General features: G+C 47.3%; 1 protein-coding gene across 1 annotated transcript in view; it reads left to right on the top strand.

The window, feature by feature from the left end:
• Ralgapa2 (Ral GTPase activating protein catalytic subunit alpha 2) overlaps window positions 1–16,496 on the top strand; it is a 266,124-nt gene extending 249,628 nt beyond the window's left edge. The window contains exons 39-40 of the mRNA XM_050159621.1: window positions 8,709–8,745; window positions 12,480–16,496. Coding sequence (XP_050015578.1) covers window positions 8,709–8,713 — 5 coding nt within the window. The 3' untranslated portion in view covers window positions 8,714–8,745; window positions 12,480–16,496. The remainder of the gene's footprint in view (window positions 1–8,708; window positions 8,746–12,479) is intronic.
• The last annotated feature ends 385 nt before the right edge of the window (window positions 16,497–16,881 follow it).

The following is a 16,881-nucleotide window of genomic DNA, read 5'->3' as shown; positions in this document are numbered from 1 at the left end:
GATTTAATGTTGATTGAAAAGGTAATCCCCCTGTATATTCATTCAGTCCGTATTTGTTCTTTTTCTCCTCCTCCTTTCCTCTGTCCCTGTTAGAATGGTCTTAGTAAGGCTTAGATTGATGACACAGCTTGTACTTCTTAGATATTTAATTTTATCATAGCCTAGGGAAACCAGGAAAGAACATCATAGAATGTGGAGGTAGAGGAACCTTCAGAAATATCAGGTCTAGCCTCTCCTTAATAGTTTTGACTACGCTGAAGCATAAATCATGAATGAACAACCAAAGATTGTAGACAAGTTGGAAAACATAACCCTTACCTCCCATTCCACACATAAACATGCCATTCCAGTGTCTACTCTGTGCTGATGGTTCCATAAGTCAAGCGGTAGTGCTTTATTATTGAAATTAAAGCCCAGAATTAAAATTGAGAATTACATATAGAGAACCAGAAATTTTCCTTAAACATACATTCTCTTATGTCATTGTCTACTCAAGAGCTCACAACCAACCCAAGTTATTCCCTCATTCCAATTGGCTGTCCCTGGTCAAAATGTTGTCATGTATTCTTCAGATAGATAACTACCCTCATCCCAACAATACCATCTGGACCCAGCCTAGATCCCTTCCACACAGCCAGCTCAGTACCGACCCTTTTGCTTTTGTTTTGCAATTTATAGATGTAGTCTTGAAAAGGTGAGAAGATATTGATAGAAAATCCCTAGCCACTCTTAATCTCATCACCCAGACCCAGCTTGGCTCCTCCGCAAAACCAATGGATTTTCAGTGTGATCTACTTACAACGGATTTATGTAACTCTTACAAATATAGGAGCATTTCTGTCTCGATTTTTTTTTAGCACACATAACTCTGTAGTGTGTGTGTGTGTGTGCATGTGCAAGCACACATGAGCACATGTAAGCATTTATCCAAAGTGGGTTATAATGCATGCCATCTCTTATAATACATGTGGCAGGAATAAAATAGTAAGCAGGGAAGAAGGAAGTCAGGCTGTTGCTTTAAGTGGTACAGGTGTATCTCTAGATCACAGATGTGTTTAAGTGGTACAGGTGTATCTCTAGATCACAGATGTGTTGGGTCTGATGCAAGATGCAAAACAAACACCTATAATTACATTTTACCTGCCTTCACCATTCTCGATCTCTTAGGAAAAGTGGGTCAGTGGCAAGCAATATGGTCAAAGCCTGGTGTGGGGAGAAGGGGGAAGCCAGGAGTCAGGTTAATCCCCAGGCTGGGTAGCGCAGTTCTAAATAACTGAAACTTGATTCTGGGTGCTTTTGTAAGTGGTGCTGAGGGTTTTAGAAGAACTCTCTATAGCCCCGGTTGGCACCACACTTTGCTTTGTGCTCATTCATCCCTCTAGCCTTTTAACACTCTGTTACTCTCCTCCTGTTGCTCTGGGAGACAAGCAGAGGTGAGACATATTTTTCCATTTGGTCAGCTAGAGAGTGATTCTGCAGCCTGTCAAATGCGACATCTCTGACATGGCTCTGCCTTCCCCTGAGCAGACCGGTGAAGAGTATTTAAGGATACACACAAGGTTCTGGGAGCCTTTAGAAGGCCCGTGTCTCTTCCTTTGTGGAGAATGCAGTACTAAGGGAGAAATATATCCATGAAGGAACTGTATCCAAAGGCAGGGGAGGGTGATCCTAGATTAGTTATAGCAAAATGTGATTACAAGTGCAAGGGGCCCTGCTCGCCAGTGACTCAGGCCACTTACTCTGAGACTCCCCTGAGATGGAGTGCCATCTGTCTTATGGTCCTGGAGCTTGTGAACAGGGGCTTGCCTCCTGTGTCCTCCACCACCCGTTAAGTATCCAGCTTTTGCCTTTGCAACATCAGCCAAGACCTAGGATGCCTGAAAACTAAAAGTCCTTCTGCAAGACCAGGATGGATGAGCAGATGGAGGAAGAGCCAAGAGAATGCAGACTCTCATGGTCCATCCTGACCCTGGCCAGTGCTGAGACTTGAGTCCACAGCTTCTGAGAATGGGAAGGGAGCGGACATATTAGAGTTGTCTAGAAACTGTTGGAGGCACGGTGGAAGCACCTCCAAAAGTCTCTCTCCTGTAAGATACTGTAGTCAGTCAATCCGGCTTTCCTGGCCTTCCAGGGTTTTATGTGCAGGTGGTATCTCTTTCCCACCTAACTGCTAATTATGACTCAGGGGGCACTGAAGCAGTTACCAGGGGATGGCCAACAGGTACCAAGAGTCTTTCTCATGCAGAGTTTTGGAAATGAATCTTTATTAAAGCTTATTCAAAATAGCCTCTCGAGTTTGACTAAGACAAGCCCAGGGTTTGGGACACCCAGGCTCACATTCTTTGAATGGCAATTGTGGCGTTCGTGTCAATCTGGCCTCGCAGGTGGTCCATGTGCAGCCTTAGCAGCTGGGGCTTCCTGGAGGATTCAGTGATTTTGCTCGGATTTCCACTTAGCAAAGAGCAAACTAAAGCAAGGCCAAATGAAGCTCTTGTGCTGGCATTGGTGTCTGCTGTTGGATAGAAGGAATGTTTTATGCTATCCTTTCCAGGGATGCTCAGGGTAATGCCTGGGGGGTGGGGGTGAGGAGCCTGTAAATTTTCTCTTAAAGCCCCACAAAAGACTAAATGGAAAAAAAAATTTTTTTGAAGATGGGAAACATGCCAGTCAGTATTGCAGGAGGATGGATAAATGGGAGGGAGGGAGAGAGGGAGGGAAGGAGAAAGACTTATAGCATTAATATGGCCAGCATTGAATTCTTGGCACAGAAGAGGGTTCACAGCATTATGGCAGAGAAAGAATAACAAAAAGCCTATTTTCTTACCACTTAAAGGTTATAAAATGATAAAATCCCAGATGAGCTCCACCTTCTAGTACCCCACCCCACCCCATACACACACACCTGCTGGAGGCCACAATGGGGTGCTGAAATTCTGGCCAGCCTAGTATCCTGGTGGTACCCACACCTCTCTTGCAGCTCAACCAGTTGGTCGGCCAACAGCATCATTCCCCAGAGCATCTCACAAACCCCACAGGGTAGGGTCTTTAGGCAGTCACTCCACACCCGTGAGTGTCCTAAGGACTTAGTTGGAGAGGCCTAGAAGTGCGCAAAGCAGAAGAGGCACCCAACAGGCCTGTGATCCTGTGATTAACAACTGAATGCCGCGGCAGTGCAGGCATCCCCCCTGAAAATTTGCTATGGCTGCACTGTGTTCCTCGCCACAGTACCATGGAATAGAATCCTGCACCTTGGGTACTCAGGTGGAAAGAATTTGGCAGCACCTGTCTTTATATGGGAAGGTGAGCCTGAGACAGGCAGGTGTGTGATCTGAAGTCATTCACCTCACTCTGGCCTTGAAGAGTTATGTAGATAGCTATGGGCAGCACAGAGAAAAATCAATGACTAGGTAACCCAGAAGAACAAGGCCAAAATTCCTGCAGTCACGTCCTTCTCACTCAAGAAGCTCCATGTGGTAGCGCAGGCTACTCAAGAGGCCTGAATGAGAGGATCCCTTGAGCCCGCGTGGTCAGGGCCAGCCTTGGGAATGCCACCAAGACCCTTTCTCAGAACAATGGGTAAAGGTCTCCAGGACACGCCACGTGCTTCAGTTGCTGTTTCCAGCAGGCCATTTCTGTGCAGTTTCCCCACCATCTACCCTGGTAAGGAAGGCTTCTCCTTGGCAGGTGAAGAACTGAGGAGGGTGCCTGGCTGGTCATGTCAAGATCTGGGGCTTAGAACTTAGGTCATTCTGTCCTGGATGGAACTCTTTGTCAGACCCACTCAGGGTGCCTGCCTTTTGGGTGTCCATTGTGTTGGAACAAATCCACAGGAGTAAACTGCCAGGTAGCAGAGAAATCCTTTCCTTGTGTCAAAAGCCAAACATTCTCCTCAAAGGCAGAAAGAACTAATTTGTTGGATTTATGGCCTGGCCAAGTTGTGGTGTGAGTGGCAAATGCTCTCCTACTTTGGCCCAGACAACTGAGCAATGTAATTAACATGTACTGTGTTATTGTTTGCTCCAAATGTGAGTGGAGTACATGGGAAGAGCTTTGGTAGAGAAAGCCTTGCTCTTGGGCCCACACTGCCTGCTGATTGTCTAAAGACAACAGGCGTGTTTGTTTGGGTGCTGAGGGTTGAGTCTAAGGACTCACATACTTTGAATAAGTGATCCATCACAGGGCCTTAGTCCCATTCCCAGCCCCAAGGAAGACTATTTCTGTCAATAAAACTACCAAGGAGTCCCGTCATTTCTCTGATGTTTCCTTGAGTACTTGAGAATACACTAGAACTCACAGTCTCCTCAGAAGAGACCTCAGACCTGACTGCTACTTTGTTTTAAGGCAACTGCTTCTCAGGGGATTCAAAAATACAGTTGTGAATGACAGACATATCAAGCCCAGGAAGTCCAGAGGCAGAACACTTCTAGCCGCTTCCTATATGGGCCACTCTTGAGTTGTTTGAAGAGAGCTGAACTCAAGTTACAGGACATGTTCGAGTCAGCCATGGTCACTAGGAGTACTGTGCACCTGCAGGAAGTGTGCTTGCTTTGAGGGTGGTGTGAAGTTAAGATAGGTTCAGTTAAGGAGGTATTGGTGACATCATCCACATGGCCCATCCTTCCTGCTCCTCCTTCCTGGGCCCACAGGAGATTTTTTTTTCTCTAAATCTTGAAATCATCCTTGTATCGCTTTTGAAATGGTGAGTATAGAATATTTTTCAGACCACTTTCTGTCCTGTTGAGGTGGGGAGGGAATATAACTCAATGGTAAATACTTGACCACCATTGTAGAAGTTAGCTTGATTCAGGAAATAACCAGGCTAGCTAAAAGATAAAACAATTATATTTCTATTTATTATAAGGGGAAAACTCATGAAACAGGAAGGAGAAGTCCAAGCTCAGCTGTGCTGGGAGGGCACCACAGAGAGAGAGAGAGAGAGAGAGAGAGAGATTGAGAGAGAGATCGCACCAGGTCCCAGAAAGCCACACCCTAATTTGGTCCCACCTCTTGAAGATAATTGATTAACAAAGCTACCCCATCAAACCATGCACAAGGCCCTGGCTTCAGTCTCAAGCACTACAAAGGAAAAAGAAAAAGAAAACTTTAAGAAAAAAAAGGTTGTATTGAGATATTATTAGCATATCATGCCAATCATCCAAAAAAGTATACATTTAATACTTTAGGTATTTTCACAGATTGTACAACTACCTCCATGGTCTAACTGTAGAATGTTTCATTTCCCTTAGAAATAAAATAAAAACTATTCATAAATCAATCTTCATTCCTTCCACAAACCCCACCCCTGGTCCTGAGAAGCCACTGACCCACCACTGTTTCTATGTGTCTACCTATCCTGGACATTATACGAAATGTCCGTGTTTACACATGGAATGAGACAATACGGTGACTTGGCTTCCTTCACCTAACATGTTTTCAAAGTGTATTCATGCTACAGCATTTATTGTGTTTTTAAAATGTATTTTATTGGCATGTTTATACTTTGATAATTTCATTCATGTGTGCATTGAAATATTATACCCACCCTGACTCCTGCCTTCCAAATTCATGTCTTCCTTTTATATCCCACTAAACCCAACTAGTGATGCCCATGTGTACATGGGTATAGAACCCTTCACTGAAGCATGGGAAATCTACCAGTGTCTATGCCCTAAAAGAAGAATGCTTCTTCCTCCTTATTGGAGGCTTTTAGCGTTGCCAAACAGTTCATTCATCAGTTGATGGTCACTTGGGCTGTTGACCAATCTCTTATAGCCATGCACTGTAGAGCCAGTTTAAGAAGACCAGCAGCCTCCCTTATGGTTACAGTGCAGCCGAGACCTTGCTATCCATGTGCTTTGAGATATTGAGGAGGCCTGGACACCTTTCTCCACTGTGGCTAACCAGTAAGTTGGCACTGAACCATTAATTTTTTTTAAGTGTGTAACTTAGCCATAGCTCCTAAATTCACATAATAGTTGCCCAAAAGGAAAAATGCCAGCTACGTTTTTTTCTTAATGTTCCCACTGCGCGCTAAGGCCCTACACAAGTGTGCCTGCAAACAGTGCGGGTGCTTTCTTCTTCCCTCCACCCCTTGTTGGTCCAGCTGTCCTGGCTTTCTGCTTCAGAACCAAAGTTGATGGGCAAGACCAACAACCAAGCAGTGGACGCCAAGCCCAGTGCCAGGGCTGGAGCCAGAACATAGCCACTGCTGCTGGATTGGAAATACTGGAAGCCATCCTTGGCCATTTGGAGATGTTAATTAGGCTGGCAAATCCCCACTGGTCTTGGGTTGCCAGTGTTGAGTTGCGTGTGCAGGCTTTCCCATCCACTGCCTGCACCTGTTCCCCTCCTCAGAGCCATTCCAAGGGGTCTGAATAACCCATCAGCTCTCTGAGCCCCTCTGCCTGCCTTCCTGCTGGGAGAATAGTTAGCACTTGCCTCAAGCTGGAACCCCAGTGCAGTCTTTCTTCCTCTCCCATGCCAATGCTTGAAATCCTTCTTTTTCTAATTATCTTGAACCAGTTCATTATTTCCACACTAACTGTTCGGTAACAAGGATATGGGGAGAGGCAGCCACATTTCTTGTCTGGCCTGGCCCAAATTTACCTCAGGTGGCAATGCTGGACAGCAGGCTTTCCTCAGAGATAAGACGCTTGCTCCAGAATCCACTCGGTTGCAGCTGGAGGAAACAAACCTATAAAGACCCACGATTCTCAGTTTGCATCCCTAGGCAGAGCTGCAGAGAATGCAAATCTCCGGCCATGTTTGTTATTCCGTGAATTCAAAAATGAAGCCCTTGTTGGTATCCAGAATATCAAAGAAGTCACACAACACCCAAAAAGTAAAACACTTCTTTAAAAAGGTCCTCTGGATTCTCTAGGCTTAAACTTTTGTGTATGAGTTGCCAATTGGTCAAAACTTCTGCCATTTGGTGTCTGAGTTAGATTGTGAAGGGGTGTCCCCCCCCCCAGGAGTCTCTCCAGCTGCTCCTACATGAAAAGGAGCTGGCTGCTAATGTCCAGACATGCTTTCTTATTCAAGATACACTGTAACCCTGCAGTACAATGTCCCCAGTCACCATGGAACCTCTCAAGACCCTTATTTCCTAACTTGGCCTCTTACTTCAGATACCACAGAAATGTATGTGTGTCTGTGTATTTGTGTGCTCTGCCTCCTCCACCATCCACTACGGCCCCAAAGCAAGGAGGGTTTTGTTTGCTGTATCCATTGCTGCAGCCTGTAATGATACTCAGAACACATCTGAGTGGATGAAAAGAAAGATGGGCATGCTTTGTGCCCCTTTCCTGCCAGGCATCATGTGCCTCCCCATCTCTTCTCATCCCTCATCTCCAAGCTCAGTGTCCTCTCTTTTAGGCTCTTTGAATAGTGTGCAGGGTAGCTGATGCTCTGTGCTAGCCCCTGGGGTTGTACTGAGAGGCAATCTGCTCCCTGGCCCCAGCAACTGGGACCTTGCCCTTCAAGAGGACTGCCTAGATGTCAAGAGCAGGTGACGTCTGAGCCCTATGGAATAATCAAGGCAGCCTCCAACTGCCCCTGCTATGCATCTCCTTAACTCAACCATGGACTGGCAGTTACTGAAATATTCTTTGTGGGCCGGCACACCACACCAGGCTGTGTCTGGGGACCCTCAGGAGAGGAGCAAACCGGTCCTCATCAGCAATTACAAACAAGTCCTCCATTGTTAGTGAGCCATCTGCTTTCTGGGTTTCTACCAATCAAGGGCCTGTATGCATAGCGTACCCAGGGCCAAGGGGGCTGCAGGAGAGTGAGATCAAGGAGCCCCTTCATAAAGAGCCTTTTCTCACATAGGAGAGCATCAGGAGCCTGAGGTAGACCCATGCACACAGAGGTGTGAGGATCTTCCATTAGATGAAATGGAACCTTGCAATATGGCATGCTGGGAGAAATTATCCTTAGAAATTATCTTCTAAGGACATTATCATCTGTTACCCGCAGTCAACCTGGATAGAGCTTCTTATGCCCACCCATGGAGAAGGACCCAAGTTCATTGTAAGACAAGGAAGTGCCACTTGGTCATCCAGGGCTGGTCATGGATCCTGGCTTCCCACTCCAAATGCTCTATCAGGAAGCCGAGTTTTCATCAGTAGATTGGAGAATACAACTTCATGGAAGTACACACACTTCCTTCAGAGAGACATAGCAAGGAGAGTGTCCGAATGGTGTTAAAAAATCTCTAGTCACTGTGCCAACCTTGGCAGATGGAATCAACAGAAAGTCTGAGTTCGTAATTGTGGCAGTGTGTACAATGATTTGTGTTGCTGCTAAATGTCCAGATTTGATAGGCATCGAGCTATATGGAATTGAGTAGAGTTGTTGGGGTAGAAAGCTACTTTCTGGAAGCAAAAATAGTTTGCATGTAACTGGAAAACACAGGGAGTAAGATGTTGTGGAAGGGCTGACAGGGGCCTGTCATAAGGATCGGGAAACTGAGATCTTCCCTCAGTTCTGTATGCTTCTGGGGACTCCTTTGTAAATACGGCCCCGACTGGTATTTGGTCCCATCAAGTGGGTATTCAAGTGAGCATTCAGGAATGATGCACAAGGCTTTAGGATCAGGGGGAGCTGGGATAAACACGTCTTCTCAGCAGTGAGTCCATTATCAAACTGAAGCTGCTGCAGAGGTGCTGTCCTTGCATTCACTGGATTTTTATCTTCTCTCTCTTCAGATTAAAGCACAGAGCTGTCTCATTATACTTGAGCAAGGTAAGACTAACACTTTGGTGTCCCCCGCGCCACCGTGCCCATGCACACGCTAAACACTGCTTTTGGGGAGGGGTATCGGTTGACTAACACTTCATGCCCACTCAGCTCCTTGGGCCTCAGCCTTGCCTGCCTCCTGACTTCTCCCAAGGGGCCCTGCCACTCTCCTGCCCCTACATGTCTGTGCTGCCTGTGGAGCCCAGCTCTGCCTGCCTTTCTTCTGCCGGTACACTCTGGGTGGAATCTGACACCAACACCTGCCATCGTGGAAAATGTCTTTGTCGCCTCCCTTTTGTGTGGGGGGCTGCAGGGAGCCATGGGTACAGGACCGCTGCCCCCCCCTCTCCCCCTTTTGTTTTCGTTGAGCAAGCCTGGAGAAGCAGGATGTTGAGATGAGCCGATAAGATAAAGCTCGTGCTGGGCTGGCCTTTGACTACTTGCCTTAGCAGAGGCCTCCATAGGCCTCCACGCAGGGAGGGCAGGTCGTCAAGGAGGGCTGCTGAATAGAGCAGCTGGGACAAGAGAGGCAGACAAAAGCTAAGCAAGTGCGGAGGGCAGCGAACCCCAGGATCTGCAGTCTAGGACTCAGAGAACAAGCTGAGATGGCAGGTGTGACCTCCCAGCCTGACCTTTCTGTCCTGGGCCTGAGATACTGACCCAGCACAGATAGCTCAGATGGGTGGCAGCCACCACTGCAGGGCTGGGTATGACTCTCCAGTGTAGCCTGGCTGTACTGGGTCTCTGGTTCACAGGTAGGTATAATAATATGAGTGGTGGGGCTGTGTCCCCAGCACCCCGGCTGCCTGGCTAGCTTATGCCCCGAAATAATTACACGGACACTGTATTCTTTTAAACACTGCTTGGCCCATTTCTATCTAGCCTCTTCTAGGCTAACTCTCTCACCTGGACTAGCCCATTTCTAATAATGTCTGTAGCACCCCAAGGTGCGCTTACCCGGAAGATTCTGGCCTACGTCCATCCTGGGTCGGAGCTTCATCGCTTGTCTCTCTGAGAGGAGCTATGGAGTCTGTCTGAGGAGTCTTACCTCACTTCCTCTTCCTCCCAGCATTCTGTTCTGTTTACTCCTCCCACTTATGTTTTAACCTATCAGGGCAAGCAGTTTCTTTATTTCTTAACCAATGAAATCAACAGATTGATATATGACACTCCCACATCAGGTAGGAAAAACTTGGGTAGTGACTATGGTAATGCCACTCAGAAGAGAGAGAGATGCCACTTAGTAGCCATATTCATTCCTATGGTGGTCCCAACACAAATAGAAAGAGCTTGCCCAGGACACCCCTCTAACCCAGCAGGCTGCCATACCTGCTGGTTGAATGAGCAACCAGTCACTGTAGTAAGTCAATCCTCTAGCCCAGCTGCCCTTTCTCTTCTTCTCAACCAAAGCTTTGGACTGGTCCCAGCAGTGTCCCAAAGGTGACAGCATCTACAGAACATAAGTGCTCTAGTCAAGAAGGCTGAGCAGGATTGTAAAGTCCCATCCCAGTAGGAGTTTAGATATACAGATTTGTATTTACAGCCCCCTGCCCCGTGTACTCCTGCGCCTGCGCTGGCAGAGGTAAAACAGAGACTAAGGCCCTTTGAATAAGCCCCGGCTTCCATCCCCAGCAGAAGCGGAACTGGGGCAGCGCTGCCAGCAGCTTGCAAGTGTAGTGACTGTATCAAAAAAAAGTCAGCCCTTATCCTTTGTGCCCATCTATGCATTCTGCAGCTGCTGTCTCCCCATCCATCAAAGGGTACAGTGGGCATAGGGGAGTCATCGCAGGATGAAGGTGCACTCGCAGGAGTTGAGAACTGAAGGAATGCATGGGTCATGGTTACGCTGGATCCTGGTGTGGCTTTGCTCTCTGCCTTTAGGAGTATAAACCCCTTGCTTGCAAAGCTTTGAAATGATGGCTCTGACTTATTCACTAAGACAGCTGGCACTATTCTGTCCATCTGCAGGACTCAAGCTGTGACCCTCTGTCCTCCTTGTCTTCCCTGGTAGAGGGGATTGGGGAATAGCTAATATGTTTGCTTCTGACCAAGCATTCGTAACGCCCTTACCTAATATCTTTAAGCATTTATTGACTTACTTTTTTTTCTTTTTTGGCTTCTTAATCTCAACTGATCCGATCAGAGTGGGTGGCCTTTCAAACCAGAACACTCTCTGAGGTTCAGCCAGGTTTATTTCCCCTCTTGCCCTTCACCCCGATCAAATGTTCCTGCCCACTCCTAACAACTAGGAGATGGAGATATGCCCATAAAAACCCAATCCTTGAGGGGCTAGAGAGATGGCTCTGAAGTTAAGAGCTGGCTTCTCTTCCAGAGGACCCAGGTTCAAATCCCAGCACCCACATGGCAACTCACAACTGTCTGTAACTCCAGTCCCAGGGGATCTGACACCCTCTCTGGCCTCTGTGTGCACCAAGCACATGTACATATATATAAGCAAAACAAATACATGTTTAAAAACATTGCTAATCTTGGATGGCCAAGTCTAGCTATGCTTGCTTAAAGCAACCTAAGTTTTGTATTTTTGCAGTACTGGGACTTAGGGCTTCATGCATACTAAGTAAGGTTTCTACCACTGAGCTACCCCCACCCCTCATAGCCTGTTTCTGAAGGGGATAACAATAGGAGGGCTCAGGGCCCCTCCCCCCCTCTGCTAACCTCACTGACCCTAGAAGGGAGGGAGGGGAAAAACCTGTCCTTGGAATCTGTGCTGAGAAACCAGAGAGTGCATGGGACAGTGCCTCCCCACGTGATGTGACAGGGACTGGTAAGGACCGATTTCAGAAGCTCTTCCCCAGAAGATAAGGCATGGTCAAAAGACATATATATTAAAAGAAAAAGAAGCATGAATAAATAAAAAGCTGTAAACAAAATAAGCCAAGTAAATTAATTTCGAACACCACTAATAACCGTTTCAAAGGCCATAGTTGTAGCAGAAAAGCCGTAGGGATGAGGCTCCAGGAGCACTGCTTTTGAGGTTTGTCCTAGGCGGAGGCCACTCAGGGAAGCTTAGAGCATTTAAAAATATATTACAAGGGGAAGGGTGATGAAATGATCCTCTCATCGAAGAGTGGCCCTCCGGGAGGTCGAGCAAGCCGCAACCCTGGCCGGGTGTTGCAGCAGCATTCCTGTATTCCTCTGAGCCCCCAGACAGCCACCCTGGGGAAGGGAGGAGTGCAGATCTGTGCGCTTTAATTTTATTCCTTGTTCCCTCCAGTGCTAAAGAGCTGCATGCTCATCTGGACTCATTCAGACAAGCAATTTAGGCCTGACCTCTAGTCTCAGGCCCTTTAGGGACTAACTGAGGAGTAGCTCGTGTGAAATATCAATATGGAAACACACAGGGATCCCGGGAACTCAGCATTGTCACCTGCTCAGCCCAGGGCTCTCCATGGCTTTCACTCAACTCTGCTGCAGTCTGATGCCTTGTCTTCATTCTTCTGTGCCAGCCAGAAAGGCTGATTTTATTTCAGAGATTCACAGATTTGTAATTCCTTTATGTAGGAAAATCCAGGGCAAAGACTAAGAGGAATGACGTTTCTTTGGTGGTACAGTCTGCAAACATTCTGGCAGTACACACTGTGGGGCAGGGCGGACATCAGACCCTCTTCCCAGTGACCAAGTTCCCTTGGTCTTCTGAGTACCATATATACTTCCTTCAGTATGTGGCCAGAGATTCTCTTTGACCTCTATGGTGTGGCCATTCTCTGTTTCCTTTGCAGGGGTCTTGACCTCCAGCCTGAGTGTGAACCCCAAGATAATCCTCCATGTGGAAGACACAGGCAAGAGTCCCCTGCTTTACCCAGAACCCTCAGACCCAGGCTCCCGGAAACTGCCACTGTGCCAGCACGTGCAGCAAGCCTTCCCATTGTCGGGCCGCCAAGGTCAGAAGTGATGTAGTTTGTGTGAAACTTTCAAACAAGGCTGTGTCCTCTTGTCCTGGAATCTCATAAACCCTGGACTTCAGAAGAAGAAGAGAAGAAGTTGCCATCAGTCAGGAACAAGCCTGCTGTCATGTGGACAATGGATAGTCTGGAGCCTCTAGGCAGAACACAGTAGCAAAAGGCTCGGGGCCCACAGGGAAGGGGCAGAGGGCACTTGTCTGCGTTCCCGAGTTGTTTTCTTGTCATGTATATACCCAAGCTTGGTTCCCAAAAGGGCTGGCAAAACAATTGTATAACTGTTGGAGGGGTTTCCTCCATAATGATTTTGCTAATCCTTGTGTCAGGGCTTACAGTATAATTCAAACTTTTCATCATCAAAATTTCATCATCATGGAAACTGGCTGTCCCCAGGGTCTTTTCCCATAGGAAGTTTTCACCTCCGTCACTGAGCCTTTCTCCACCTGGTACCTGAGATTCACTGACTTAGATTTTCCTGGCAACATAGTTCTGCCAGATCTTGACAGTGATGTTTCACACGGAGCGATCAGAAGTGTCCGGAAATATAGGCCTGTCCACATGAGAGCACTAAGCCGATATCTCAACCCTGCGCAGGCCAGCTCAGCCCAGCCTAGCTTAGTTCAGCTCAGCCCTGCCCAGCTCAGATCAGCCCAGATCAGCCATACCTAGCCCAGCCCAGCCCTACTCAGCCCTGCTCAGCCCAGTCCAGCCTAGCTCAACCCTGCCCAGCTCAGCCCTACCCAACCCTGCTTAGTCCTATCCAGCCCAGCCCTGCCCAGATCAACCCTGCCCAGCCCTGCTCAGCCCTGCCCAACCCAGATCAGCTCTGCTCAGCCCAGTTCAGCCAAGCCCAGTCCTGCTCAGCCCTGTTCAGTCCAGCTCAGCCCAGCACCACCTACATCAACACACAAGATTAGTGCCTGTTCCAGCTCCAGGGCTGACCAGCACCCACATTGTGTCCAGTGCCGCCCAAATCTCACTGGTAGTCTTCCTCCTACCTATTGCTCAAAAACCAAGACAGGCCTTGGAAACAATTCTTGTCACTTAAGTTTTAGGGTAACAGATTCCAAGCAATAGAATATATATATATATATATACCTATCTGACTCCAAGGAGAGTGTCTTGTGCCTGTTAGGGATGGAAAAGATGAAAGGAGTTAAATGAATCCCAGTATCCCATCCCTTGCTGGACGTCTTGGACCTTAGAATCCAGCAAGAGTCAGTTGACAGGGAAAACTTCTGTCCCTCCTCCTCACCCTCTGCCCTGGCCCTAGCCCTATCTCTGAGCTCCACTGTTGCTCCATTTCCTGCTCTGCCTCAAAGCAAAACACAGAAATTGCAACAGAGGTCATCCCTTGCTGCATGGGCCGGCTCCATGAGGCCGTTTCCCAGTGCATGTGTCTAGGGTGACCCCTTCCCTCCAACAGGAAGCAGTTATAGACTGTAGCCTGCAGGAACTCAGGCATGGGGAAGAAAGCCCTGATGTGGCCACCTCTCTGCCTTCCTCTGCCCTCTATTCGTGTACATCTCTCCTAGCCTACTTGGTCGTTCCTCTGAGTCTGCATGTCATCATTGTCTGTTCTTCCAGAGAAGCCAGCCTTTCCCATCTACTGTAGAGTTGATTTGGTAGAGAAAGGGGCAGAGCCAGAAAGCAGGCTTAGTCTTGCAGTGAGTGAGAATTGTGAGAGCACCCTCCATCTGCAGGGAGCATCCATCCAGGTGCTTTGAAGGGAATTCTGCAGCCTTCCATCACAGGCCAACAGACGGAAGCACCTGGAGAGCTGCCTAAAGATCATAAACACAACAGGACCTTGCAAAGCAGAAGGAAACCTCTAATCCGTATGTGCTGTTTCCTAAGAGCCCAGGATGCTCACTTACTGGGAGCTTAATGGTGACAGAAGGGTAATGAGATGCCGTGGCATTTCCCATTGTGTCAGTGATAGCTTGATTCTCAACCCACCCACCCACCAGTGTGTGTGTGTGTGTGTGTGTGTGTGTGTGTGTGTGTGTGGGGGAGAGAGAGAGAGAGAGAGAGAGAGAGAGAGAGAGAGAGAGAGAGAGAGAGAGAGAGAGAGAGAGAGATTTGAGCTTTCTGGTCTGGTTGTCCAGTATTGCTCAGACTTCTATTATTGATCTGTTATTTGGCTGTTTACAAAGTGCCCAGACCTGACTCCTGCAGCAAGCACAGCAGCCCCTGCAACTCTTCCAGCAAGTAGCTTCTGCAAGAACACTTATCTTCAGGCTGCATAGACAGACCCCTGTTGTGGAATTCTTGTCATTTTGGAAGTCCTCTATTTTCCCCCCCCAGTGGCAACAGAACCCAGGGCCACAATCCAGGCCCCAGAGGTCCTTTTTAACTCCCCCAGCGTTCTGTTTATAATTTTATTTGCCTCCTCAAGCCAACACTCCCAGACTTCGAGTGATAAATTCAATTGGAATTGAATTTGGAGGTACCAGATAATTTGACCTTGTTGTAACCTTATGATTTTTAGCATCGCATGTCCTGGGGAGGAACAGCAGTTTATGTCTGTTTATATTTTACTTTTTTAGTTCAAGATCCTTAGGTTGGTAATAGCTCTGGTTAGAGACTTAGACTTGGGGAGTGTGGACTCTGGCAACCATGTTTGGTTGGATTTAGCAGTTCTTGTTGTTTGGGGTGGAAAACTGAAATTATCAAGTTTGCTGGGTTTTTTTTTTCAGTTGGAAAAGCAAATATTGTGTTTTCATAATAAATGTGTTTTAGCAAAATTGCTAAGGGTCACTCATCCGGTAGCGACCCTCCAGAGAGCCACTCATCACGTTAGTATTAATAGGTCAGCCATCTGTAATCAAAGTGGCCCTAATTACCCCAAAATGTTGTAAGACTCTCTGGGTTCCTGCAGGGTCTGGCCAGTGCCCTTACTTCTTGGCATGCTGATTGCCAGATTTCCATGAAGAGGGAAACTGATGTTTATAGTCTTGTTGATTAGACCTTTATGCTTTTAAAAAATAGTGATCCTACAAAATTATGACTTTTTAAAAGTATCTAGACCTTCAGCAGACAGGAAAAAATGGAAATTTAGCCTGGTAAGTGACTTTTTACAGTGTCTTCAGCAGCCAAGTTTGCAGCTCTTGAGAACCCCGGGGAATGACCCCTGACTTGGGGATGTGGCTAGTTAGTCGGACCCTTAGCCTTATAAAGGAGATCACAAAGCTCCAGTGAGCCATGCAAATCCTGTCTTCCTGACTGTCCTCAGGTGTCACTTCCTTCTTGCCACTAACCTGTGGCAGAGGTTTGAAGGACCCTCTAAACCTTCCAGTGTGTCTTACCTGTAGCTTTGTTACTCCATACCTACTGAAGGGGGGGTCACATCTAAAGGAAACTCGTGCTTGTATTTGCACGCAATTTCTATGTATATGGCATACACAGTAAGCAAACATGTTCTTAGTTCGGTCTACAATGTGTAGTGTGTGTAAATAGGGGGACAGTTGATAGAGAGGATAAATTAAGTTATAGCATGTTGTTTGATTGTTTTGAGGTCTCTTGTTATTTAACTTCCCAGTGCTGCACATTTAGGTTGTTCCGAGATGGGGGAGACCTCCAGGTCCTCCCCACCTTGGTAGGAGTGTACATGTGCACTAGGACACACTCCACGAAGGCAGCCATGCTGGGAAAACACTTAGCTCCTTAGATGGTGCCACTCAACTCCAGTCCGCTCCTTTTCTTTCTGATTCCCTGGGACGATTTGATGAGCTAGAACTACAGCATCTAGGTGCTGCATGTTTCTGACATTCTCATGGTTTGTAGGAAAATAAAAGCTTATCCCAGCCTCTATACAAAGTTGATTTGCATTTTTTATTGAACAAAGTTATTCAAAAGCGTTTTATAAACCCAAAGCCAACAGGTGCTCAGTATGGTAGCTGATACCACTCAGAAGGCTTATACATACTCATGCAGGATCTACATCATGGTTCATAGTATGGAATGCTGATATTCAGCCACCAGGGCATCTGCGGCCTCCTCGAGACTCTGGTCTACAGATGGGATACCATCCGTGTCCTCCACCCATCATCTCACCGAATTAAACCCATCCCTGTCTTCATAATGGCATGGCTAGGCCAGTACGGTCTGTTTTTACAACTGATATTAAGCCTCATAGTGTTGCCCCCTGTCTTGTCTTTCCTAGGCACCCCTGCCCTATTCTGGCTAGAGTTCCTGTTCTTAAGGAGAACTTTGATATTAG

The sequence above is a fragment of the Alexandromys fortis genome, unplaced genomic scaffold (assembly GCF_014885135.2).
Source record: "Alexandromys fortis isolate MF-2015 unplaced genomic scaffold, M_Fortis_MF-2015_v1.1 scaffold_115, whole genome shotgun sequence".
In the NCBI taxonomy this organism is placed as follows: domain Eukaryota; kingdom Metazoa; phylum Chordata; class Mammalia; order Rodentia; family Cricetidae; genus Alexandromys; species Alexandromys fortis.
This window is presented reverse-complemented; position numbering and strand designations above follow the sequence as displayed.